General features: G+C 39.1%; 2 protein-coding genes across 5 annotated transcripts; both read left to right on the forward strand.

The window, feature by feature from the left end:
* Nucleotides 1–525: 525 nt before the first annotated feature.
* Nucleotides 526–2,793, forward strand: LOC140655014 (CARD- and ANK-domain containing inflammasome adapter protein-like). Its single transcript, XM_072869061.1, has one exon. The coding sequence runs from the start codon at nt 526–528 to the stop codon at nt 2,791–2,793; it is 2,268 nt and encodes a 755-aa protein (XP_072725162.1).
* Nucleotides 2,794–4,792: 1,999 nt separating this feature from the next.
* Nucleotides 4,793–25,600, forward strand: MYSM1 (Myb like, SWIRM and MPN domains 1). 4 transcript variants are annotated; one of them, XM_072868148.1, is made up of 22 exons: nt 4,793–4,917; nt 6,602–6,677; nt 6,880–6,950; nt 7,992–8,069; nt 8,206–8,232; nt 8,754–8,832; nt 9,551–9,649; nt 10,271–11,034; nt 12,253–12,383; nt 13,573–13,676; nt 14,624–14,701; nt 15,835–15,923; nt 16,247–16,301; nt 16,386–16,436; nt 17,188–17,262; nt 17,543–17,731; nt 17,963–18,095; nt 20,113–20,218; nt 20,342–20,399; nt 21,252–21,284; nt 21,791–21,838; nt 22,136–25,600. In XM_072868148.1, the coding sequence occupies exons 1-21, from the start codon at nt 4,844–4,846 to the stop codon at nt 21,800–21,802; spliced, it is 2,382 nt and encodes a 793-aa protein (XP_072724249.1). In that variant the 5' UTR covers nt 4,793–4,843; the 3' UTR covers nt 21,803–21,838; nt 22,136–25,600. The 4 variants fall into 4 exon arrangements, 3 of the variants coding, with proteins under 3 accessions (XP_072724249.1, XP_072724248.1, XP_072724247.1); XR_012043473.1 differs by lacking the exon at nt 21,791–21,838 and having other exon boundaries at nt 21,252–21,790; nt 22,136–25,599; XM_072868147.1 differs by having other exon boundaries at nt 21,791–25,600.
* Nucleotides 25,601–25,770: the final 170 nt, after the last annotated feature.

A 25,770-nucleotide genomic window follows, 5' to 3' on the forward strand; every position in this document is an offset into this window, starting at 1 on the left:
TCTGGCAATGTGTACTCTCTCATTTAAGATCATACAAGGTATGTAATCATGGCAACAGTAACTATGCCATGAATTTTCTTTTGTCATGTTTAATAGACTGGTCATTTAGGCACCTACAAAAAACAGCTTGGCCAGAGGAACAGAGGAACTCCATAAACAAATATATTCTATTCAAATATCAGGTTCACAAAACCTTTTTTTTTGTCCCTAATTATGCATTAAAAATCTGGAAGAAGCCTTCCAAGTGGAATACCTTTACATATCACAGGTTTTTGTTTTGTTACTAAACTTCACTTGTTGCTAAGGAAGAACAGAGAACATCAAAGGACTTCTAACAACTAGAAAACCAAAGGTGAGGGAGTTTTGATTTCTTTCTCATTCTTTAAAGATTTATCACTGAACTACAACGGTTGCTGGTTCATATTTCTATGAAAACAATGTGTGAAATGATGTGAGCCTGCTTTGCTATTTTATATTTAACTTCAAACATCAAACAATAGCTCAATTAACTTTCTGATTAGCAACATGATCATGCATTCAACTAGCCTGTTTACAAATCCATATGCAATTGAAGTCCTAAGGACTAAAAAACAAGAGCTAGTAGAAGGCATAAACGACCCAGACCATCTTCTGAACTGGCTGATAGACAATGGTATTTTTACCCCAGAAAAAAAGATGGTCATGAGTTTCTACAGGACACGAACAGAAAAGAACTCTCGAGTATTAGACATACTAATTTCTCAAGGCGAACGAGCCTGCAGGCTCTTTTTTTATCCATGTTTAAAGCAAGTGGAGCCAAAACTTTATAGCAAGATGAGAAAATATGTCAGTGAAGTAAATGAAAGCATTGGAGATGCTAGAAGACAATTGGTAGGATATTTACTAGAAAAAGACAAGGTTTGGTTTGAAAATAGCAGTGAATGGCACCAGGAAAAAAAAGACAGTCCTAGAAGAAAAAAGCAAGAATGGGCTAGTAAGAAGAAAGGAAAAGAAACTCAACTTTCAAGAGCAGCAAAACCTAGAAAAGATCATTCTGATGTTGGCATCTTTGATGCAGTTGCTAAAGGCTATCTTTCTGAGTTAGAGAAAACATTGGAAGATAATGATATTAATGCACTAAACTCTTCAAGTGAAACACTTCTGCACATTGCAGCCGCTAATGGACATCTAACGATAATGGAATATTTGATCAGCAAAGGTGCTAAGCCAGATGTGAAGGACAAGAAAGGAAGAACACCACTGCACAGGGCTGCTGAGAAAGGCCATGGTGATGCAGTGAAAGCGCTCCTCCGAGGTGGTGCTTATATGTACAGTTTGGATACAGAAGGCAAGACACCACTTCATTTGGCTGCACAGAATAACCACAGTCACATATTGAAGATGCTCCTGAAAGAAGAGGCAAGAAGCTACAGGAACCAGCACAACTATCTGCACATGGCAGCTCTTAAAGATGAGAGCAGTCTGGCAAAAATGCTTTTAAAAGCTGGTGCCTCCACTGATGGAAAGGATGAAAGAGGACAGACTGCTCTCAGTTATGCTGTTTCTCAGGGCTCTGAAAATACTGCAAAAGTACTGCTAGAAGCCGGAGCCAGTGTTGATTCCAACATGGCCGAAAGAGCCTTCAACAGCAACCACCCATCCATCTTCAAAATACTACTAGAATATTCTAAAGATTTGTCGTCTGACATAATGGAGTCCGCTCTTTTTAGAGCTGTACAGAAAAATCTGCATGGTACTGTGGCAGCTTTAATTGACAGAGGTACAGATGTAAACGCCTACAATGAAATGCAGTACACTCCTCTACTCCTGGCATGTGAAACAGGCAAAGCTGAATCAGCAGAAGTTCTAATCGAAAAGGGAGCGAACTTTGGAATAAAGACTCCTGCTTCAGACACAGCTTTGCATTTGGCAGTTCAAGCTGGGGCTGCTTCCATCGCAAATCTGCTTCTGCGCAAAGGGATGGAAGTTAGCCTTATGAACCAAGCCGATGAAACCCCACTCCATGTTGCTGCAGTTCATAATAAAGGAGCATTAGTTGGCCTTTTAGTTAATGCTGGGGCCAAAATTAATGCTGTCACTAAAGAGTTTGTTACTCCCCTGCATATTGCAAGTCAAAGAGGTAACACTGATGTTGCCCAACAGCTCTTGCACCACAAAGCCAATGTTAATGTTAAGGACAAGCAGTTAAAATCACCTTTACATTTTGCTGCTGAAAGGGGAGACAAAACAATGGTAGAGATGCTGCTGAACGCTAATGCTGACCCCAACACACAAGACAAGGAGAAAAAGACTCCCCTGCACACTGCAGCTGTGAGAGGACATCTCAGTATTGTGGAAGCCCTGCTAGCTAAAAAAGGAAGACTTGGAGCTAAGGACATGGATGGATGTACTCCGATGCACTATGCAGCCATCAAAGGAAACACAGAGATCGTAAAAGTTCTTCTGACATCAGGGAAAAACAAAAATATTGATGATAGAAACATTTGGAGAAAGACCGCACTGCATATTGCAGCGGAATATGGACACAGTGACTTGATAAATCTATTACTGAGCCACAGGGCAGCCATTAATGCCTTAGACAGCAGCAAGGATACCCCATTGCATTGTGCGTGCAAGGCTGGTCATTTTAATGCTGCAAATTCCCTCGTAAATTGGTCACAAGGAGAAAAAGCAAATTTACTAGCTGCTAATAGTCTCAGAAAGACCCCATTGCAAGTAGCAGAATTTAATAAAACAGAAAATCAGGCTCAAATTGTAACACTTTTGAAAAAGAAAATGTTAATAACAAAATGAAGATGTAAAGCAAAAACTTCTAAATTTAAATGCAGAATTCTCTTTTAATGTAATTTGGATAGTGCCGTTGCCCAGTATGATTGAGAATTACACTACAGCAGGCAGAATTAAGTTAGCAATCAAAGGTGGCCATAGAAAAAAGGAATCTTAAAGACACTGTTAAACTTCTAAGTATCGATTAGTCTTGCTTCTCTCACAAATCTCATACTTGGAACCTATTTAAAAAGCACAGGTCTTAAACACATTGTGTATGACGTCCTCTAGTATAAATCAAGACTTTAAAAAAAAAAGGTAGAAAATAACTTTTCATATATCTGTAAATATTAGCCTGTATGGATAGCTTAGTTAAGCATTGTTTGGTAAAATCACATTTTTAAAATTCATCTATTATGAATAAGGAGACTTCTGTATCCTCAAGGATATAGGGGATAGAGATGTCAGAGCAGATAACACTAGTTTTGTTTCGCTTAGGCAGACCTAACTGCAGAGTGCTGCCAAAAGAGATTGATCTGCCCCCCCTTTCAGTCCAGTCACGCATGCCTGATCTAGGTTGTATGTGTGAGCTGATCCAACTTATTCCACAGCTATAACTGAACAAAGGGGAGAAGCAGGGTAGCAAACAGCTGAACAGCACTGGCTCTCCTGAGGGTAATGTAGTATTGGCTTGGTTTATGCTGATTACAGTATCGCTCCCTGAGCTAACTGCAGATCAGAAGGCATTTCCCTGCCAATTTACTAGTGTGGGGTTGCTCTACTCTACATTTACTAGACCCACTCCCCATGCTAATAAATCCTATCAAGAGGCTTGGTATAAATCAACCAGAGGAGCAGTGTGTGCCCAAAACTTTGCTAACACAATGATGTTGCTTTCAGGACACTATTATGTGCTACACTGACATTCAATATTGAGCTGGACCCTCTTTAAACATTTCTATATTATACCCTATGACATGGCATTGACAGATGCTGAGACTGTAACAATTATTTTTCCTTCTAACTTCCATCATACCATTTGTCCAGACTTTGCATTTTTAAGTAGAGATAATGAAAACAATCATATTTGCTGTTTATAAATTTCACTTTCAAATCAATTCCAGCACAAAGATGAAATGGTCAGAATAAAAAGGTTGCAACAGAGTTTATTGGTTCAAAATACTTGTGTTGTCATCTCTTAAAACAGAAACACTTTCTTGAGTCGACGGAAGGTTCTCTGCAGTCATTTTCTATATAATGATAATCAACCCTCACGGTTCTTCACACTTGCCTTCAGTATATTAGATGCTCAATTACCATGAAGGGACAAATACTTCTTGTGAAACGAAAGACAGATTTAAGAACGTATGGGAATAAACCTGTGACTTTTATAGCCACGTTACAACACAACGCACACAACACCCTGCTGCTGGCATCTGCTAGACGAACGAAAAGACATGACCGCATGCTTGGAAGCACACAGACGGAGGCTAGCAAAACCGACATCTGCAGCACGATGCATCGAAATAGCGTCCCTCTTCGGTCAGCGCATCAACCTTCCACGGGCCCGGGCTCGCAAACCGCCGCTACCCCAGCGTGCTTCAGCAGCCGCAAGCGAGAACAGGCGAATGGCCAGGCAGGTTCCCGGCCGCCCCGCGGCCCTGAGGCACGGCTTCCCCCTCGGAGCGCTCCCACCCTACAGCGAGCGGGGCAGCCCGCGGGAGCTGCAGGCACCGGGGCGTGCGGCCTGGGCGGGCTCCCGCCTCCCTCTGTCGCGGCCCGCTCTTCCCCCTCATGCTAGCGCTTGCCGCTCAGCCCCCGTGCTCTCCCATCCCTGCCTGACATTCACCCCTTTCCCCTTCGCTCGTACCCTGGAAGTCGCCCCTCAGCGCCCGGCTCGCCCTCAGCTGCCCCCTGCGCGCCCCGCCTACCCCAGCGCCATCTCTCCGCCTCCGCCCCGGCTTCTCCTCAGGGCGCAGCTTCACTGAGGGCCGCTGCGCACGCGCTCCGCGCATGCCCAGTCACCGGGGCGGCGCAGTGTTCCCGCTCTTTCTCGCGAGATCGGCGGGCCGGCGTCATGGCGGCGTCGGAGGAGTTGGAGGTGGACATCGAAGGGGACTCGGCGGCCGTGCCCGGAGAGGCGGCGCCGGGGTGAGTGAGGGCCGTGCTGCGGGCTGGCAGCCCTGCCGCTCCGGGGAGCGCGTCCCTTTCCCCCGGCGAGCAGGGTTCATGCGGCCGCGGAGGCCGGGGTTTGCGTGAGGGGGCGGCGAGGGGGAGAGCGTCCCCGGAGCCCCGCGCCGTGCCGCCCCCGCGCTGCCGCTTGCTGAGAGGGCAGCCCGGGCAAGGCCGCGCTCGCCCTCGGCTCCGGCCTCCGCCGGTGCTTCCCGCCGCTGGGCACCTCAGGGGAGAGACCTTGGAGTCTCATTGAGGGCCGCTGCGGGCTTGGGGAGGGGGAGAGCGCCAATGCTGAGCATCATCGGGCAGGGCACTGAGAGTGGGGCCTGTGGAATCGTTAAAGTGAGGTGAACGCAGAACTGCTGTCATCGGATCCAACAGTATGTGAACTAGGGCCGCTTGGTGAGACTGCTAGGAGATTCCTTTAGAATGCATAGACAGAAGGTGCTGTGTTGCGTAACAGGTATCGACCTTGTGGAGGCAGATAGGTTCAGAAAATGAATATAGGGAGGGTCAGAAAACTGATTCAACGAATTCATGGGTACGGGATCTGTAAACAGATGCTGAAGTGAACGGGCAGCAATTCTAACACTACAAATCTAGCAATTGCAGATGCAGGGAGAGTATGAGAGGATTGTGTCAGAGGCAGTGGCTGGAGTCATGTGCTGTCCTAGAGTAGCATCTGCTGTTGCCGCTGTTGGAGACAGAATACTGGGCAAAGGGGACTATTCATCTGACCCATTTCTTGATATGCTCCAAAAGAAGCAGGAGTTATGTGGGTTTCTGGCTGTACATGAGGATTTATCCATATCTATGAAAAGATGTTTGGACTGCTGGCACAAAGCTGTTTGGAGTAGTAGGTGAATTTAATTTTAGTAGCATTGCAAAGGATATAGGGCTAATTAGGCTTTAGAAAAGTCTGAATGTTCTGGAAGCAAAGAATGAAAAAGAAATTACATTAATTACTAAGGAGATTTTATGCTGCATTAAAATAGAAGAAAGTTGATCAGTGATGTTAATCAGTGACAGATTTCTAAAAGTAATAAGTAGTTATTTACAGAAAAGATCAAGCATAATCTGGATGAAGTCCATAAGAGCACTAACAATTCTATAGGATAGGATTCTATTAAACCTTGTGTAAGTATGAGCTTTCCTCAGGAGGAAAACAGTTTTTTCTTTGTAAGGGGGTCTTTCTGACTTATTTGGGGAAAGATGGAGAAATGCTAAGTGGAGATAATACAACTCAATGATACTTTTAATATTAAAAATATAGTTCTTTATTTGTCCATAAAATTCTGGCTTCTTTCATTTGTGTATATTTTGCATGGTGCCTCCTGCTTTCAGTCTTTCTGGAAGAGAATTTTTACTGTTCAGGGTTTCACTGGTATCGCATGCAGTCTGCAATGAGATAGGTGAGGAGTTGCTACTGAGATTACTGAGAAAGATGACTTACTGAGGAGGATTTATGCTATGTCTAATGGAATATTATAAGTGAGTAACATTATGTAATAGTCTGCAATATAGGATTTTAATTTTAGTATCTAATTCTGTCATCTTCTGTTAATGTTTTTGTTATTTACTACACCATTATTTTAACTCTGACAGCATTCATTTTGTTTGAATGTGTTTGCATTGTTATGAACACTGGAATCTTTTCCAGAGATCATGAAAACACAGCTTCAAGCTTACTGCAGGATCACTATCTTGATTCGTCTTGGCGAACTGATAACGGTCTCGTAAGTATTTTTTAAATGAATGGTACTTCTAGCAAGGTTATCAGAACTTCTGTTTTCTCCATTCTCTTCCCTCTATGTACATGCTCTTTTAGGTTTTTAAGCAGTGCTTTTTGTTTACTTTTAGAAACTATTATATATTCTTGATACTCAAGTAACAGCGTGACAGAATTAAAATATTAAAACATATTTGTATTGTTTGCAGCCATGGACGTTGGACAGCAGCATTAGTGAAGAAAACAGGGCTGTCATTGAGAAAATGTTGCTGGAAGAAGAGTATCCTTTTGCTGATTTCCTTGTATGTTTTCTTGTATAAAAATAGAAAACTTCCTGTTTCCAAAGGAACTTGACAAATCTTTTCTTGTTAAGGTGACTGAAGCACTGTCATTTTGTAGGTAGATTGTAGAAATCAAGGAGGAGCCCTGAATTAATCCTCTAGCTACCTGCAGCTTCCTCTGATGCTTCTGATTCTTCAGAAAATTACTCCAAAGCTTGTCGGATTTAAGCTGGCACTGGCACCAAAAATAGCAATATTCATCCCCACTTCAGCTGCTTGTTCAGTGCCACTTCCAGCACTGTGCTGATGCAGCCATTTGCGTGGCTTCGTAGTGAACGTGATCAAACAGCTGATCTGGCTAAAAATAGCTACTTCTTGTTGCTGAATTGTTCTTCACTTGGAGTGGTTTACTGTCTGATTTTGTCTGGCTACATTCATTCTTCTGCCAGCATTCAAGATGAAAATGGGAAGGAAGAGCTGCTGCTTTTTTTTCTTCTTTTTTTTTTTTTTTTTAAGCAGTGTTGTCCTAAATAGTCTTATCAGTAGTAGCATTTCTGGCATAAGTTGACCTCACAGACTAGGTAGGTCATAGCAATAGTAATCACAGGCTAATTTATTTTCATGTTCTTCTTGTAATTGAGTGTAATAATAATACAGTAATAGAGGAACAAGAAAATAAAGAAATTAAAGTTTTCCTAATAGAATGAATTATTGAGGCTTAAGTTGAACATAGATAAGGTATCAGTACAATGAAAATTACTTTAGTATGTTTTTGAAGTAAAAAAAGAAAAATGCTGTTGTAGAAACAGGATACCTAGTTTGCTGCAAGTAAAGTGAGCATGGGGGTTCAGAAGTCAAATGTCACTTATGCATTAAACTAGTAGGAGCGTGTGAAATTGTATATTCCAATTTTGAAAGCAGTGCAGTATTTGCTTCTACAGCTGAATAATTTTGAACCAGTATAATTTATATGCGTATTAGAATTCGCATGTGTACAAATATCTCTGATGCTTCAAAAACTTACTTAGTAATTATTTCAGATATTATTTATCTAATAAATCACTTTCTGAAAAAATATGGCTCAATCAAAAGGAAGTGGAGAAAAGATCTATGAAAAGGTAAGCTGTGTTCTGGGAAAAATTCTCAGTTAGATGAGAAGAAATGAAAAGTCCTTCCAAAATACGGTTATTTACTGAGATATGCAACAGCATCACAATTATTAATTTTTATTTTCACTTTGTTTTTTATTTGCAGCCCACATAAGAGAACTGGAAAAGTCATGTACGTACATTTTAATGATTGAGTTGCATTTTTAAGTGTGGCGTCTTATTTTTGTTAAGTTACTGGACGCTGTTTAAAGAAAAAAAAAATACAGCTCCTTAGTTCCTTTTGTTTGTCTGTACAAAATGATTTAAGAGACCTTTCAATGCAAAGAAATACTGTTGTGTGTAATAACAGGCCTGTAGTAAACTAGTTTGGTTTTTGTAGCACAGTGGTCCTTATGAAAAAAACCCTTGTTAATTCTGGTTGGCTTTCTTGCCTGAACTTTTCTGTTTGCTGCTTCTATGTATTTCTGTACTGTTAGTTACTGATGAATGTCATGTTGCCTTGAATCTTCCTTTGTGATGGAGAAGCTGACGTGATTCTCGATATTTTATTTATCAGCCACATTCGTGGTTAAAACAATACCTTGATTTTTACAGAAGATGGGGAGTAGTCCTGTCAGAAGTTGCCTTCAGTTATTGGGATTTGAGAATATATATTTTAAAGAAAGCACTAACTTCTATTTCCTATTTTCCTAGGGTGCGATCACCTACAAAATCAGCTAGCTACTCATTAAAGTGGACATCGGAAGAAAAAGAACTGTTTGAACAAGGACTGGTAAGTTTGTTTATATATGTAATATTTTGAATAGAAGTCATTAGTTTGTCTTAAATAACAAAGTAATAATTAATATAAATAAGGATGCTATATTTATCTGCTTCTGCTTTTGTACTTCTAATGTGATAAAAAGAATTGCCATCTACTAAGAGTGTAACGATAAATCAGATTTATATTGATGAATCCCCCAAAATGGCTTTGTTTACCAGATTTTGTTCATGTGAGGCTGATTACAATTTGAGATCACAAAATATCTCAAATATACAGTTTTATGAATTGTACAATCATAATGCTATAGTTAACTACAGGAAGTATAGTGTGTGTTTAAGGCAAATCAGCTAATAAAGCAAAGTCCTTTAACTACCGTTGTAAAGTTTTTAGGGATTATATGGTTGTACAGTGCTGAACGTAATAGGGTTTGCTTCGCCAAGTACAAATTTATTTCAGTAGGATTCCTTGGGTTAGTAGGCAGCATAATTTACAGTGTGCCTGAATTGGGTGAAGAAGATCCTCTAGTTAAGAAGAATAGCAATAACTTACTGTTGGATGCCATTTTCTTCTTAGTACAATATCAGTAGTGAGGTTCTTTACCATAGGTTTGCTGAACTGTTTGTGCATTTGTAATGAATAACTGAGTTTTTAAACTCCTTTTGGGACATGAAGTGCAATGTCTGGAACGTTAGAGTTTGGGTAACTTCACTGTGCTTTGTTGTACTAGGTGAAATTTGGCCGCCGGTGGACGAAAATTGCCAAGTTGATTGGAAGTCGTACTGTTCTGCAAGTAAAGAGCTATGCTCGGCAGTATTTTAAGAACAAGGTAAACAGAGTATCTCTGTAGTTATCAAAAAGGCTGTTTGACGACTATGCTGTTGTACATGTAGCTTGACTTTAATCTGTCTTTTCAGGGTACTGCTGTTAAAGTACGTATGCTACTTATTCCTATATCCAGAAAAATGGAATATGCTTATTTGCAGATTTAAATACGAAGTCAGATCTGATTTCAAATTTCTAGAATGACTTCAGTATTTTTATTGCTGGTATAACTAAACAATAAATATAGTATAATTGTAGTCTCTTATACTGTTGGTTGTTAGTCTGAAAATACCTGTTTTCCACTATACAGCTGTTTCAGCTGTGTGTTGTAGTTTTAGCTTTAGCCTCATTTGAGACTTTGGGGGCATTTAAGAAGAAATTACTACTGTCTGTTTGGTTTTTTTTTTTTGAATGGAAATACTTATTAATTTACACTTAGGCTAGAAGTATACCTATAATGCTGTGTAAAAGTCAATTGCAAAGGATTAAAGTGTATTAAAAGGGTAAGATGAGGAAGAAACACTTCAGAATGTCTGCTGTTCCAGTAAAATAGTTCTGACTATTTGGGAGGCAGAGGCAATTGTTTTGTTTTTCCCTCCTAAAAGTATTTTATATTTTTCCTAAGGCAAAAAATGATGATTCTGAAAAAGAAGAACAAAGTCAGTGTGGTAGCAGTCTTCCCACTGAAGATGGGATAAGGGTAGAAGCGTGGTCGTCTGGAAACTTGAGAGGCCGTGCAGATCCCAATCTGAACGCAGTGAAAATTGAAAAGCTGTCAGATGATGAAGAAGTAGACATAACTGATGACATGGATGAACTACTTTCTCCCACCTTCCAGCAGGAAGCTGGAAAATCTGAATTATCTGTTACTTCAAAAAGTCCAGTTGAAGAAAGGAAAGGAATGGAACATGTTCTTTCATCTGTTGGACACAGTTCTGCAATTTCTGTACCTAAAGAAGATCCTCAACATACCAAGCAAGATACAGTGGATGCATTAGTGTTTCCAGGTGTTGCAGCAACATGTTCTCAGCACCTGAATGGTGATAAATCTGTGAACTTAGATTACCAGCAATACAATAATTTTATTGAGAAAGCTGAACAAGGCAGACTAGTAACATCTCGTGGTACTAGGCAAGTAACTGATCAGGAGCTTAACGAGGAACAGAGAGACCTGGGTGATCATGGATTGCTTTTTCCTTCTGCCTGCCAAGTGGATGAAGATCATCAAGAAGAAGCAGAGGAGCTTAAGCCACCTGATCAAGAAGTGGAGGTTGACAGAAGCATCATCCTGGAAGAAGAAAAGCAAGCTATTCCTGAATTTTTTGAAGGGCGCCAGGCCAAAACACCAGAGCGTTATTTGAAAATTAGGAATTATATTTTGGATCAATGGTAAGATGCATTAATTTCATTTACTGAAATAAATGATTAAGATGACTCATGTCCTGCTTTGTTGTAGTTAAAACACTACTTAGTACTAATAGCTTGCTTCTGAAAAGAGTAAAATTAATTTTATGGTAGCATTATAAAGATTGCCCATGAACGGCGCTGATTATTAATGCTTCTTTTGCATCTTGCCAGCTTTTTTCCTGGCATTCTGGAAGCTAAGCAGTGAAAATACTTTGAAGCATTATGAAAATGAGTGTCCTATATCAGAACAAGCTGCATCCATTTTGGTTACGTTATTTTCTTCCAATTTTTGTCATCCTATATGTAAGAATGCATATATGGTTTTAATAAATGGTTCCTCAAAATAACTGATTAAATTAATTCCATAATGAGGTCTGTAGCGTTGCAGTACTGCCTTTACAGAAGGGCAGATAGAATAAATAGTCTGTGCTAAAGCAAATAATGTTGACCAAAAAAATGCTTCAAATTAAGAATCAATTTGTAGTAGGGCTTTTACACTTGAATATTTCATATTCCATCTCCAAAGAATCAGTTTAAGGAACCGTAGTGATTTGTGGTAGCAGGCTCAATATACAGTTTGTTCTGTTAACAGTTTTGGTTTCTGTACTTGTTGTGTTGGTTAGCTTGCTTTTAAGTAGAAAGAATTGCTGAGTTTAACTCTGTTCTCATTCAGTTGTCTTGTGTATTGACAGCTTATTCTAGTTGCAGAGAAACTAAAATTCCATACCAGAGAAGTGTTGAACTGAAACGATTCAGTATCAGTTTAAAAGCAAGTAATAAGTGCGCAGAGAATGAAAACAGGCTTATTTATTACACCGAGGAAGCCTATGCTTATATGAGCTATTTGGACTAACCTAACGCAGACGTTCTTCTATCAGTTTAACAGTATTGTAGTACTTCTGAGTAGTTCACTGCTTCCTGGCGCCAGTCGTGTTGAAGAGTTTGTTTTAACACACGGAACATAAGTTTCATTCTGCATAAGTATGAATGTGTATGAATAACCCTAAAATAAATTGTATGTGTTTTGTGAAATTTATGTTTTTGCTGTGATTGCCCTGCATAGTGGTGTGTAGTGTGTGCATCACAGAGGCAAAAATCCACTTCAGTGGCTTGTCTTAACCTCTGCTTAAGTCACGCAGTTCCTTCCCCCCCCGCCATGATTTGTTTTCCTATTTGACATCATGCTATACTTTATTTTAGGGAGAGATGTAAACCCAAATACCTGAATAAGACTTCAGTACGTCCAGGCCTTAAGAACTGCGGTGATGTTAACTGCATTGGACGGATCCACACATACTTGGAATTAATAGGAGCAATTAACTTCGGCTGTGGTAAAGATATTTTTATTGGAATCAATCCAGAGCTTAAATTCTAATCAGTTCTTGCTGAACACATCTATTGTTGGCTGTCAGGTTTTTTATTAAAATGAATATTTTCATGTGAAGGGAAAACATTAAGGTTAGTAGATGTGTCTTTAAAAGAAAGGTTGTAAGTTCACTTCATTGAAGCGTGGATGACTGCACTTAATCGGAATCAAGCATCCATGTGGGTAATCTTCCAACTTCTCTGTCCTCTTAATGTCTTAAATAGTAATTGTTGTTACATTTAAGTTCTGTAGAAGAGAATCTTTGTTTGGACTGTATTTAGTATAGTCATGTTCCAACCTATATGGCTGTAGCCTATTTTGGTATTAATGTTGAAGGACTGCTTAATGTTAGGGCATACTGCTCACACAAGGATACACGTTAATCCTTACTAGGAAGGACCTTCTGAGCAGATTGTCTCTCATGACCTTTGAAAATCTAGAGGAGTTCGTGGCCTGCTTACAGGATTATGGATTTTTGGTTTTACACAAGACCTTTTCTTTTTTTTTTTTCTTCTTCTTCTTCTTTTTCTCCTCCCTCCCTCATGTTTACCGCACACTGGCTGGTGGGGTGTTTTTTTTGTTTTGTGATTTTCTGTGTGTCCAGTGTTGGGTTTCTTTCCTGATACCTGCTGTATCTGAAATTCTCCCCTCCCCTCCCCTTGTGTAAGACAGAATTCAAGTTTCTTTTCCCATACTGAATTATAACGATTTCCTAAATAAAAAACAATGTCTTAATCCTCAGGGCTAGTTTTTACAAGATTCAAATGTTAAAAATAGGTGATGTTAAAAGTATATATACACCTATAAGTTACTGTTGGTTTAGTCTCTCTGGATTGATTTTGGTCCAAAGCTGAATGACATTCACCTGGGAGAGGAGGAATGGCCTGCAAACACATTTTGTCTGAAATAAATGAACGATAAGGGAAGGAGGTTTTTCTGTCTTAAAAGTGCTGTGGTAGTGGGAGAGGGCTATATAATCAGTTAGTAATCTGACCATCAAGAGATGTCTTCTCACTGTGGGGTGTTTTGTTGCTGCTTTTTTCTTTATGGCATTTGTTGTTACTGCTTACGTATGTCATTCTTGGCTCTGTACCAGAAATAAGTGGCTTCATGCTTTACTGAAGTACAGGGTATCTCTCTTCTGTATCCTGTAGAACAGGCTGTCTATAACCGACCCCAGCCAGCTGATAAAACACGGTCCAAAGAAGGCAAAGACACAGTGGAAGCATACCAGCTTGCTCAGCGCTTGCAGTCCATGGTATGTTTTAGTGAGGGAGGTGGGGGCAGCAAAAAACATTCAGCATGGAGAAGGTCTTTTCAACCTTCATTTTCAAACTAGGGCATCTCAGGAAATTACTTCGCTTGTTCAGTTTGCAGTTTCATTAGAATGCCCTGTAATTTGAGTGTCAGTCTAAGTACAAGTTCTGCTATCTGACAGGTGTCTGCTCTAATTTCTGCTCTCTTACACATTTGATTTCTGTTCAGGTACTTAACTACGATTGTGTTTCAGTCTTTTCCCTGCAGCCCCAGCCCCTTCCTCCCCACCTCCCCATAATTTAGTAGCTTGTATTAGCCAGAAAATAGTGGAGTGTGTTGATAGTGTGTGATTAAGTTGCTTGCGTTTTAACTGTTAAGTATACTAGGCATATGATATGACTTACTGAGAGCCTTATGCACACAATTACTAGTAACTCATTTATAACTACATGAATTACCAAGGCTTGCCAGATTTAATTTTCATATTCACATTTAGTGTAGCATTTTTAAGTACTTCCTAGCACAATAAATCAGTTGATGACAGGAAAACTAAATCAACCCCACTAAAAAAAATAAATTGAAATATAAAGAACTGTAGCATACACTAGATGTAAACATACTGGTTTTATAGCTTTTTGTATTGTCTGAGCTATAATTCAGAGCTGGATAGTAATGCACTGTTGCTGTCAGAGATGTTGATGATCCATAGAGCATCAACCAGGTGTCGTGCTTTACAGCCTTGGAAACTGAAAACTGCATGACAGACTCTGGACTGCTTAATTCTACAGAACTCCAGGGTGTTCTTTCTTTTCTGGAAATATGTCATAGTGTTAGTAACGTTCATGTGGCAGTAACCTTTTGGACAGTGTTCTTATGGCTGATTAAATGAAGTCAATGCAGTTTTTTCAGGAGCATGATCCTTGACTCATGTTGATTTGCTTGCTGCAGCGTACAAGAAGGCGACGAGTGCGAGACCCTTGGGGAAACTGGTGTGATGCAAAGGATTTGGAAGGACAGACATTTGAGGTAACCCTTCTGTGTTTTAAACCTTCCTTACAGAATTAATTCTTGCTAATTGCTAGCAGGTGGTGCTGCATCAAATATACAAGGGAAACAGTTGTGTAGTAGGTACTTAACCTCTCTTTGTGGAAGCAGTAATTTAAAAATAATGTAGCAGCTGTTACATCTTTATGCTGCTGATAAATACAGCTGTACTTAGTGTTTACAAAGGTGTTCATGTTGTGAGCATGTATGGCCCTACGCTGTTTTATGCCTATAAAGCTCTTTGCCTTGCCTTGCCTTGTAGGAGATTTCATGGCCCTTTGTTAACTGCCGTACTAAAGCTAACAGTAGGGGATAGGAGAATAAGATTTAAATTTTATTTTTTCAGTCCTACATGGTTTCTTTGTGCTTATAATGCAGGTGAGATGAGTTCCTAATATTAATTCTGCTACTAGCAATAGCCCCAGAAATACTGTGGTTTATGAAGTGCTTGGAAAAATTCATACAAGTTTAAATATTTTATAGAAGGCTTGGAAAGAAAATATCCACTTGTCCATTTCTACAGTTTCAAATTATACAAAAAGTGAAGAACTGTCAACATCCTGTTTTTCTCATATAGAAAACCACTTAAATTTGCAACTTTCAGTAATAAGTATCTGTAACAATTACTTCCATAATGTTATAATGCCATACCTGTTTTTGCGTAACTGTGGTTCATAATTCTAACACTTTCTGCAAAATACATACTTGAATGGAAATAAAGTTTGAAAACTCTCATCCCCAAAGAGGTGTCATGATAAATTCTGTCCACGGATTGTAATGGCAGATTTTCTCCATAGTTATCAGACTTGCATTTATGCATGGTTTGCGATAGGGGCTGCGATGTTACTGAATTTCATTGACTTGGGGAACGTAAGAATTGGGCATCAGGCATCCTGTGGACTAGATCTCTGATTGTTGTTACTTTCACACTGCTTGATTCCACTAGGGCTGTTGGCCGCTATCTTGAATAGTCCTGTAACACACAAAAATTGATAGCATATCAAGAGGACACTGATGTCAAGAATTTATTCTGGGCTGGTTTTGGAATCACTACTGAAAGAGCACTTAAGACATTAAGACAGATTTAATTTTTTTTTTTAATTTTATTTTTTTAGCACCTGTCTGCTGAAGAATTAGCAAGAAGAAGGGAGGAAGAAAAACTGAAACCTGCAAAATCTTCTAAAGGTTCAAGACAAGTAAAAAGGTATTATTTGATGTACATCCTGTTCAAACGTAGATCTTGTAGAAATGAAACAAATATCCTGGGTAGTGTCAGGCTGGAAGGCTGCAAATCATTAATATGTATTATGGTCTGAAATAACATGTACGCATTTCACATGTTTCGTATTGAAATTCATGCGTGTGGGTAGTGAAATTTCTGTATTTGGTGGAAGTCATCCTAGTGTGGGATGAGAAAATCCAGTAAAGAAAACAAGGTTATTCCTCCTCTGCCAAGGAGACAGAGGGAAACTTGAAAAGTTTCCTAACTGTCCTACATCTTTAGAGAAATTTTCTTTCATTTTATAGTTCCTTTGATCCCTTTCAGCTGATACCATGCTGTTTATTCACTGAAGAAAAACAGGTATGTACCTATGAGTGAAAAATCAAGAACGCTTTATTACTTAGCTTACTTTTCTTCTACTCATTATTATGTTTATAATTTCAGGAACCTTTTCAGGTGAAAGTGTCTTCCGAAGCACTTTTAATAATGGATTTGGTGAGGATTGAGTTTTATCTTTCAAAAAGCTATGATGCATATGTTGTGGTTTTTTGGTTTGGTGGTGTTTTTTTGTTTTTTTTGTGTTTTTTTTTTTAATGGACAACAGAAGACGATTGAGAAATACAGCACTTACAGTAACTTCTTCCCATTCAGGCCTAGAAGTGAGACTCTAGTATTAAATAAAGCCCCTAAAGATGAATTTTTTTTTATATTGTGCTTAGTTTTTCTAGAAGATAAATGGTTGTACACTAATAAGAGCATTACTACTTACTACTCTCTGTCATATGTTAAATGTAATTTGCTTAAAGCTACTTTCTAAAATAGACTGCCAGTTTGAAATCTTACCGGGTTCATTTTCTACTAGTCTGGGAATTGATTTTGTGTTTATAAAGCAATGTGTGGGTTTTTAATAACAAAAGGTTGTACCCAAATTGGTGCAGTTATTCCGCACTGCACAGCGTTGCACAGGTGTCAGTTTTTGAAGCTAGCTTTGCTTCATGTATGGAAGTCTTATACAAATGCGCTATATATGTGCGTGTATATAATAAGCAAACCTCATCTTTTCTGTTTGCTTTAAATTGAAACACTGGGTGTTTGAGAATCTTCAGCTGTCCCAAGTTTTCCTTCTAAATGTCATTGAGAAGTTACTGACTTGTAGCTGTGAAGCCAACATATTCTGTCGTATGCAGATCAAAACTAGGATAAATGATACAACTTGAACTTTAATAATCATGTAATATCATTTTAGCACTCTCATGTGTCTATGGCAGAAGTAATAGGACTGCTAGGTGGAAGATACTCTGAAGCTAATAAAATTGTAGAAGTAAGTGTTTGTCTTTTTACATTTTCTCTAAAATATTAAAACTGTTATGATAATATATATAACTTGAATAGATGTAAATGTTATTTCTGAAGGGCAACTACTTAAGTATATTGAAGTTATTTACTGTAGTCTTGAAATGTCAGAGTTATGCTTATGTTCAAGCGTTGGCTTGTCAGCTCTCTCATGAGGAAGATCTGGTATATGACTCTTAAAATTATTTAAATTTTATTTAACTGATGGAGGTTTCTTGCATTTATCCATCTGGAGACTTTTTTAACAGGTTTGTGCAGCAGAGCCATGCAATAGCCTCAGTACGGGACTGCAGTGCGAGATGGATCCAGTGTCTCAAACGCAGGCCTCGGAAACGCTGGCTGCCAGAGGATACAGTGTTATTGGGTGGTACCATTCCCACCCAGCCTTTGACCCCAACCCCTCAATACGAGATATTGACACTCAAGCTAAATACCAGGTACTTGCTGGCCTGTACATTAAAAATAAATAAATAAATAGCAAAAAACCTCAACAACCCTAAAGCCTCCCCAGAATTTCCAGTGTTTGTACACGTTATTGCTCTAATGCATTTTAAAATCCGTTCATTTGTAAATTGACATAAATTCTGTTTTTTTAATTTCAGAATGCTGTTCTGAAAAAGGTTGTATTTCTTATATGTGGGTTTTTTGTGTGTTTTTTTGGTTTTTAGAGTTATTTCTCCAGGGGTGGTGCCATGTTCATTGGAATGATTATAAGTCCTTACAACCGAAATAATCCTCTTCCATATTCTCAGATTACTTGTCTAGTAATTAGCGATGAGATCAGTTCTGATGGTTCCTACCGTAAGTACTGATATTTTATCCATTGACTTAATGTTTCTCTTCCTTTTGGATACTAAGGGGAAAAATGTTGTCTGTTCTTGAACTTGAGAAATAGGTATTTATGTATTTCTGTTAGTAACTTGTGCTGTACAAACCCAGGAATTTCACTTAAAGAGTAATCCTGCAAGTAGTCCAGGCTGTCATGACAAGAATATACAGGTATAAATAGATAGAAGATTGTTTTTCTCTATTAGTATTTCCCACAATCCATGAAAGAAACCAAAGGGTTGGGACAAGGGACACTGTTACTTACAGTATCCATATGAATAGCTGAGAAACTGCTTCTCATGTATTACTTACACTTTGCTGTGTTACAAAATTCTGAACGGATCCTCTGATTGAGGAGACAGAAGTATAATAGCAAAGAATTGGCTGCTATAGCGGCCAAAAATCCTTATTTGAGTAACTTAGCATTCAGAAGGTCAAAGGATCAAACTTGCCAGCTGGCCAGGAAAAGACAAGATAGGAAAGATGAAATGCTGTGCTGGCATGAATCCCAACCTAAGAGAACAAATTCTTTATTAAAAATGTCATTGGCATTTCATGAAAACGGGATGTTTTCCTCTCTTGACTAGTTAAGAACATACCATATAAAATTTACGGTATTTCAGGTGACGATCGGGTCTTCTGCTCATTCCCTGACATTAATTTGAGGAAAATTCCCATGGTAACAGTATAAGGTTACGGTAGCTGCCCCTTCTCTCCTCTTCCTCCCTCCCCCTGTTTTTGCATCCAAACTCTGAGGTTTCCAGTTTTCTTGGCAAGGCAATAGCAGTGGCCATGTGACCCAACAGTTTCCCCTCTGTTTTTTTCCTGTGGAAGTAAGCAAGGGAGACCATCTGCCTGCAGACCTTCTTCATAGTCCTAGGGGATGTGAAGTGGTGGCCACATCTGCGCAATAATTCCTGTTTACCATGCTGATCGTACCGTAATGTTATCCTCGTTTCCCATTGTAGTGTGGAGTTAAAATACTTAGAAAATTTATCTGCTCTTAGGGGTAGACATCTTTTTGGTCACATACGTTTCCTGTCTGAGAGGACTTCATCTTTAGGTTTATCTCCTGAAATCAACTTTTTACAAAATGATATCTCCTCTAGCTCTTTGGAAAAGTTATGCTGTGGCAGTAGTGCTATAGGGCTCAGCAAATGAACACAAATTACTATTTCATGTGAGCCATAACTATTTCTATAGATTAATTCTTACTTTTGGAAACGCATTCTGCACTGAACACTTGAGAGGTGTTCAAGTAGCAAATTATATTTATTGCTTGCTTTTCACTTACTCTGTGGTGTAGTTGGAAAGCATGCATTTCATCCCATTAAATTTGAATTATCTTGGAAAGGTTCTTTTTTTTTTTTTTAATGACTTACTGAAATTTACAGTCTCTTCTTTCTCCCTGATTTTTGGTAACTGAATTGTGTTCTGCAGGTAATTTTGTGGTGTTCCTTTAGAATACTTTCTAAACTCCTCTTCCCCCACCTGCAATAAACTAGAATTTCTTCCTTTAGGAACAAAATTCATCTGAAATTGAGAACAATAGTCAGCCACTTCATCAGCCAGTTCATACGTGAATAACAAAACCTTTTTTATTCACTTTATAACCACATAGATCTTAGAGAGACTACAACAGTGTAAGTGGTACTAGGTTATAAAAACTCGATGTATTTCGCCATTTTGCTGTTACGTTGTAGATGTCTTTGTGCTTCCTTATGGCATGAGGAATCAGTGAGGGCAGGGAGGAGAACAGGTTTGTTCCCTACTCCCATCAAAATTAAATTTGGAATCCAAAATACGTCAACCTTTTACTTTAACCTCCTTAATGTTGGCAAGTATCGGGACTGCAAGCTTCTGCAGTCAGTAACAAATTATGAACAGATACGGGGAAGGAAGGGATTGTATCTAATCCTAAAAAAGAAAAAGGAAAAAAAAAAGTGGAGCGTACTAGAAACACTGAATAATCGTGTTCAATTTATTACAGGCCTGCCCTACAAATTTGAAGTACAGCAGATGTTGGAGGAACCTCAGTGGGAATTAATATTTGAAAAAACAAGATGGATAATTGAAAAATACAGATTCTGCCATAGGTATCTGTCTACTTCTGTTATAAAGAATAGCCAGTTTAGAATTTTTGCATGTTTATTATTGATCCTTATTTAAAGACGTGCGTCTGCTTTCTACAGCGCTACTATTTGTTTTTCTTTCAACAGCAGTGTCCCCATGAATAAAATTTTTCATAGAGATTCTGACCTGACTTGTTTGCAGAAAGTAAGTTTTCTTCTTTTAATTTTTAGCTCTTTTAATTTAAAATGTTTTTCTAAATACAAATCTGTTTCATATCATCAGGAGTCACTTGAAGTTACATTTTTACAAATCAGAGATGTAAACTAATCACAATAGATGACTTCTGTAGTGCAGCTTATTAACTTACAAACACAATAACAATGTTCATTTGAGAGAGTTGGGGACAACAGTTACATACAGATACCAAGTTTTAACCTCAGTTTGGGGAAGAAAGAATGTCAAATTAATAATGTCTCCTCTCAGCACGTTGTACGCTTTCGTTGTCGAGAACTGCGTGCTTTTTGAGAGCAGATTTGGACTTCCTAGTCCTTTGTTCAACCAGTAAAGTAGTGCTGTGCCACGTTTGTCGTGCACAAGTGGGAACTTTCATTTTCCAGCCAGCGTAGTCATGGCTGTGAAGTCCTGAATAACTACAGCTGTAACAGTTGTTGCACAAACAAGACAGAAATTCTGCCCCAAGCAAAAGACATAAACAGAATACGCGTACACAATGATTACGCACATCGTATTTTTTTTCCTCTCAGCGTGACTTTGCTTATAGATAGCTCAAATCTAAAATTGAGTTGGTAGAATATTCTTGAATTCAGCTGTTGTGTAATTGGTTTTAAAGAATTGGTTTTAAATTGCCCATGTGTTCCTGTGTGACTGTTCCTTTCTCCTTTCTCTCTCTGGAAATTTTGATTGTACAGTTGAACACTTTCTGTAGTGTTAATAAATAAATAAAAATCCCTTTGGAATACTTATCAGCTAGACAGGGAAGAAAATAAACTCAGGAAGAATGTAAATTTTTTAAAAATCTCCTTTTCTTTTGACTAGCTCTTGGAGTGCATGAGGAAGACTTTGGGCAAGGTAACAAACTGCTTCATTGCTGAAGAGTTCTTGACTCAGATAGAAAACTTATTCCTTTCCACATACAAGAGTGAGAAAAAGAGTAATGCCGAAGAAAATGAGAGTGAATGTTCAAATGAATTGCCAATGTGATGGCTTTAACAAAACAAAACTATGGAATTTTGGTTTTATTTTTTCACTTTCTTCCCCTCCTCCCCGTTATGTCAACTCTTTCAAAATTATTATCCATTTTAATACTAATTGTTCCAGAATCCAGTGTCATCGTATTGTTATGGTTTAAACATACTTTGAAAAACTCCGAATGTGCGTGACCCGACTACAAGGGGAATGCTTAATACTAATATTTTGTAAAAAAACAAGTGCCACAGAATGAATTGATTGACCAACAGTCTGCCATTTGGGAAGAAGGAGAGCCTGGCAAGAATACCGTGCTTCAGTCTTCAAGGAGAGCTTGTCCTCTCGCAAGTCTTTCAGTTTGGGAATTTTCTCTTCTTTTGTATCTACAGGTACACATCTAACTTGGAATGAATTTGTTCCTTAATGCTTTAGAGATTGTAAGTTTGAATGAATTCACAAAAGAGAAACTTGCAACTTCACTGAAATGAAAGTTTTGTAGCCCACTGATTTCAGACGTCCCTAGTACCCACTCTGAAGTTTTATTCAGTTGTGGTGTAATACGTAATCTGATCCCCCCCCCCGCCCCCATTGATCCCTGTGGTCAAGTAGCTTTTTGCATGTTCTTTGCCATCTTGCTTCTATATTTGGGGAGGAAAAGCTGGCAAGTGTTCATGACTTCTCGGTAGTAGTTGTGCTTATTTCCAGTGGAAATGGTAACTCCTGTCTTATTACAGGTTGCAATCTTTCTGATCTTCCGTTCTACGGGGAGGTATTACGTTGTTCTGCCAGATCATTGTGATTTGCCCACTTCTAGTTGCCGCTGTTTCCTGTGGAAACAAGAACTCTTGATTGATGGCAAACTTAGTGCAACAAGCAGAAAAGTGGTTGTCTTTTTAAAGAAAAAAACCCACCAACTTTTATATTCAGAATCTTCTCTATAACGTGCATTCAATAAGAAAACGTACCGGTTTGTATCAGTGCTTCAGTTATTTCATACAAGTATATATTCAGCTCAATTAGTCATAAACAGATGGATCTTGATTGAGAAGTTTCTTGATTGCAACTTGGAAATGTTTCATGAGCTGTATCACTGTGACTCTTTATAGAAAACATGCTTTAAATTTGCTTTCTAAATCATGTGGAAACTTGACTTGTGTATGGCTATTACTATTTATACAGATTTCTCTTGGGCAAAGTTTCTCAGAGAGGTCAAATACATTTGCAAACACGAAGCAAGCAAGAGCTTGAGTTTATATCTAGAGGGGTGACAATGGACTCTATTATTTTTAAAAAATCTCTGTGTATATAAGTTCTACATAACATAAATGGAATTTTGATATTTTATATGTTTACATTTTTAACTTCAGCTTTTCATTTGTATAAAGAGTTTGAAAAGCTTTACAATTGTGCAGTTGCATCCCAAGGAGGGAACTCCTTCACAGGAAGTCAAAATTACTTTTTTATCGTGCCTCATACAATGTTAGTCTCTTTCTGTTACCGAGTGGAAGGTGTAGAACCTGCTCACGTGCAGACGTGAGCCCTTGATACTCAGTGATTCTCCCAATGTAGGTTCAAGAGCTGTGGACTGAAAACTCTCGGGGAACATTCTATGCTCTCTGCTGCGTTCAGATCTGCTGGTGCACAGCTTTAGATCCCAATGCTACGTGTAACTTACAGACTTGGTGTATCCATCTATATAAGGCACGTTGACTCAGTCTGCATATATTCTAAAATGTCATCTTTGGGACTTCTAATTAAAAATATTGCATGGCTTTCTCTATTTCTAGTTTAAACTACACTCTTGGTGAGAAAGCATTCCTTCCCTAAGTAGTTGTTGAGTGGTCTGCAGTGTAAGGTATTCTTTTGCAGCTTTGCATAGGTTACTCTCTAGAAAAATCACACCGCATAAATGTATGTACCAAAAGCTGTAATTAGTTCTGATTTGTAGGGGGAGAATTTGGAGCCTCTTGTGTAACAGCAGTATGAAGCTGATAATGCTCGTTGTCCACACACGGTCAATGTTTCCAACCATTGAAGGATGGATGTCGGTATTACCCAAGCAGTGGTAACTGTGCTGGCTGCTTCTCTGTTTAATGATTCAAATGAGATCAAGTAACACAGTTGTATTAATTGGACTTAATGGTGGTGGTACATAAGAAGAGCTTTGAGCAAAACATACTTTTGAAGTGGTTTGTCTCTTGAGAAGATGTGGTGCAGTATTGAGCCTTTGATACGCACACAAAGACTCCAGATTTTCGAAGAGTTTATTAGCAGAGTGGTGTGGGAGGAGATCGAACTGCTAGTACCATCGCAGTCCAGTATTGTCACACGATATCCTGTGTGAATGGAAAGCTCCACGTTTGTGATGCTGATTAATAATTTTGTTGGCAGGAGCCACGGTAAGAAAATAACTAACCTACTTCTCATCATTTATTTTGACTGTGTGGTTAATAATACGAGTTTGGAAGGTGCATGCTGCTAAGAAGATAAAAATCTGTGTTACTAAAACTGACAGTTCTGCTACCAAAAACATATAAGGCATTAAATATTTTTATTGGGAAGTTGTTTTTTTTTTTTCTTCCCCCACCCCCCGCAATTCTTTTTACGCTAGCCTTGTTTTAGTGTACCTGTTGTGGGCTAAGCCGCTGTTCCTTTATGTCAGACCAGCTGTTAAGCCTTGCCAGGTTGTTGCTCAGGAGATGGGAAATGGTTGAGTAGCGAGTAGAATGATACAGTTTAAACTGGAAGAGTCAACAGGTTAAAAAACAAAGAAAGCCAAACAACCCCCTAAGATGTCACTGCTGGCAGATACCCGTTATGGGCATTTGTTGGCTGAGTCAAGTTTTGCTGTCCCGGTGACCAGCAGTGCTGCTCCACAGGGATATATGCCTTGTGTTCCAGGGGAGGGGAGAGGAATGCCTGTATCTTTTTTTTTTTTTTTAAATAAGTAACTTTCCAAGAACAATTCAGCTGAGGAAAACAAACAAAACCAGCCAAACAAACAACGTTAACACTGTTGCCATTGATATTAAGGACTTTTTTCCTTTTGCTTGCTGCTTTGATGTTCCTGCCTGACGGTATGCAAGAGCCTACTAATAAAGGCTGGCTGTGCAGCACCTGGAGAGGTGGGTTCCATGTTTGTCAGAGCTTCTTGTCTCGCGAGCATGGCGTCTGGTGTTTCGTTATCCCCAGCCGGTAACAATGACCGAGTGACAACAGGGTCGCACACCAGTAGAGGGAGCGTTCTTACAGCTGATACACAAAAGGGTTTGACCGAAGCGCAGAGCTGTTTCACTAGCGCATGTAAACTTCTGGCTAGTGAAGCAGCCGTGTACCTTGGTATAGATTTGTGTTTTTCATTTGTTTTTACAACCCCTCTGCTTTAGTCTCCTTCCAGAAATTATCCAGTGGTACTTTGTGGCAGGGGTGCCAGGAGGGGAGATGGGTATTCGCCATGCTGTTTTTGCAGAGAGCATCCTGGCTGTGGGATCGCTGGAGTAAGTAACGTAATGGGTTTGTTTTCATGGGCAACTCCAATGAATTCTGAAGATGATAATCAGATTACCTTTCAAACAACTGTATTCATTACCCAAATTTGATTCGAGTGTGTTGGTGCTAGCTCTACTTCTGCCAGCAGCAGGAGCCAGATGAACTCTTTCCTGCTGTGCTAGCAGAGAATTTGGTCTGCTGGGCATCACGGAGCTATGAGGGCATCGCCTTGCGTGCAGGGAAGAGATGCCGGGGAGGTGGAAAGCAAGCAGGATGGAGGGGTACAGTGCACCCCGAAAGGCGTGGTGTGGCAGAGCGGTGCAGCCCGGCGTCTGCAAGGGGAAGGCAGGGTGCTGTGCTGTTGCTGCGCACCCCGCTGAGGAGGCGAGGGATGTCGGGGTACGTGCGGGGTGACTTCATCCGGCCCCGCAGAGCTGGCGCATGGGAAGTTGCTGCTGTTAACATCCCAGTGAACGTTGTAATCATATTTGATACTGAACAAAGTATTTAATGGCCTAGATAAAAGCTTTCTGGTGGTTTAATTGGAAATGTCTTGCTGTTTTACATAGACCTACTGCCCTATTTTTATGAGATTTAGAATTGTGCTGAGAAACTGTTTCCATGGAAGCAGAGATCACTAAAGAAATAATGCACTCCACATTTCCTACAGGATTATTCCTTTTCCAGCCTGCTTTTCTAAATTATTAACTCTTGTAGTGCCACTACAGCTTAGTATGGATTAAAGGAAGTAATACTTTTAATTTTTTTTAGTGTCATAGAAACATTTTATATATATATATATATGTATTTTTATGTATATAAATATATATATGTATATAGATATTTGGAAAGACTTTTCTCTTTAAAATCAGTCTGTTCT

This window comes from Ciconia boyciana, chromosome 7 (genome assembly GCF_034638445.1).
Source record: "Ciconia boyciana chromosome 7, ASM3463844v1, whole genome shotgun sequence".
In the NCBI taxonomy this organism is placed as follows: Eukaryota; Metazoa; Chordata; class Aves; order Ciconiiformes; family Ciconiidae; genus Ciconia; species Ciconia boyciana.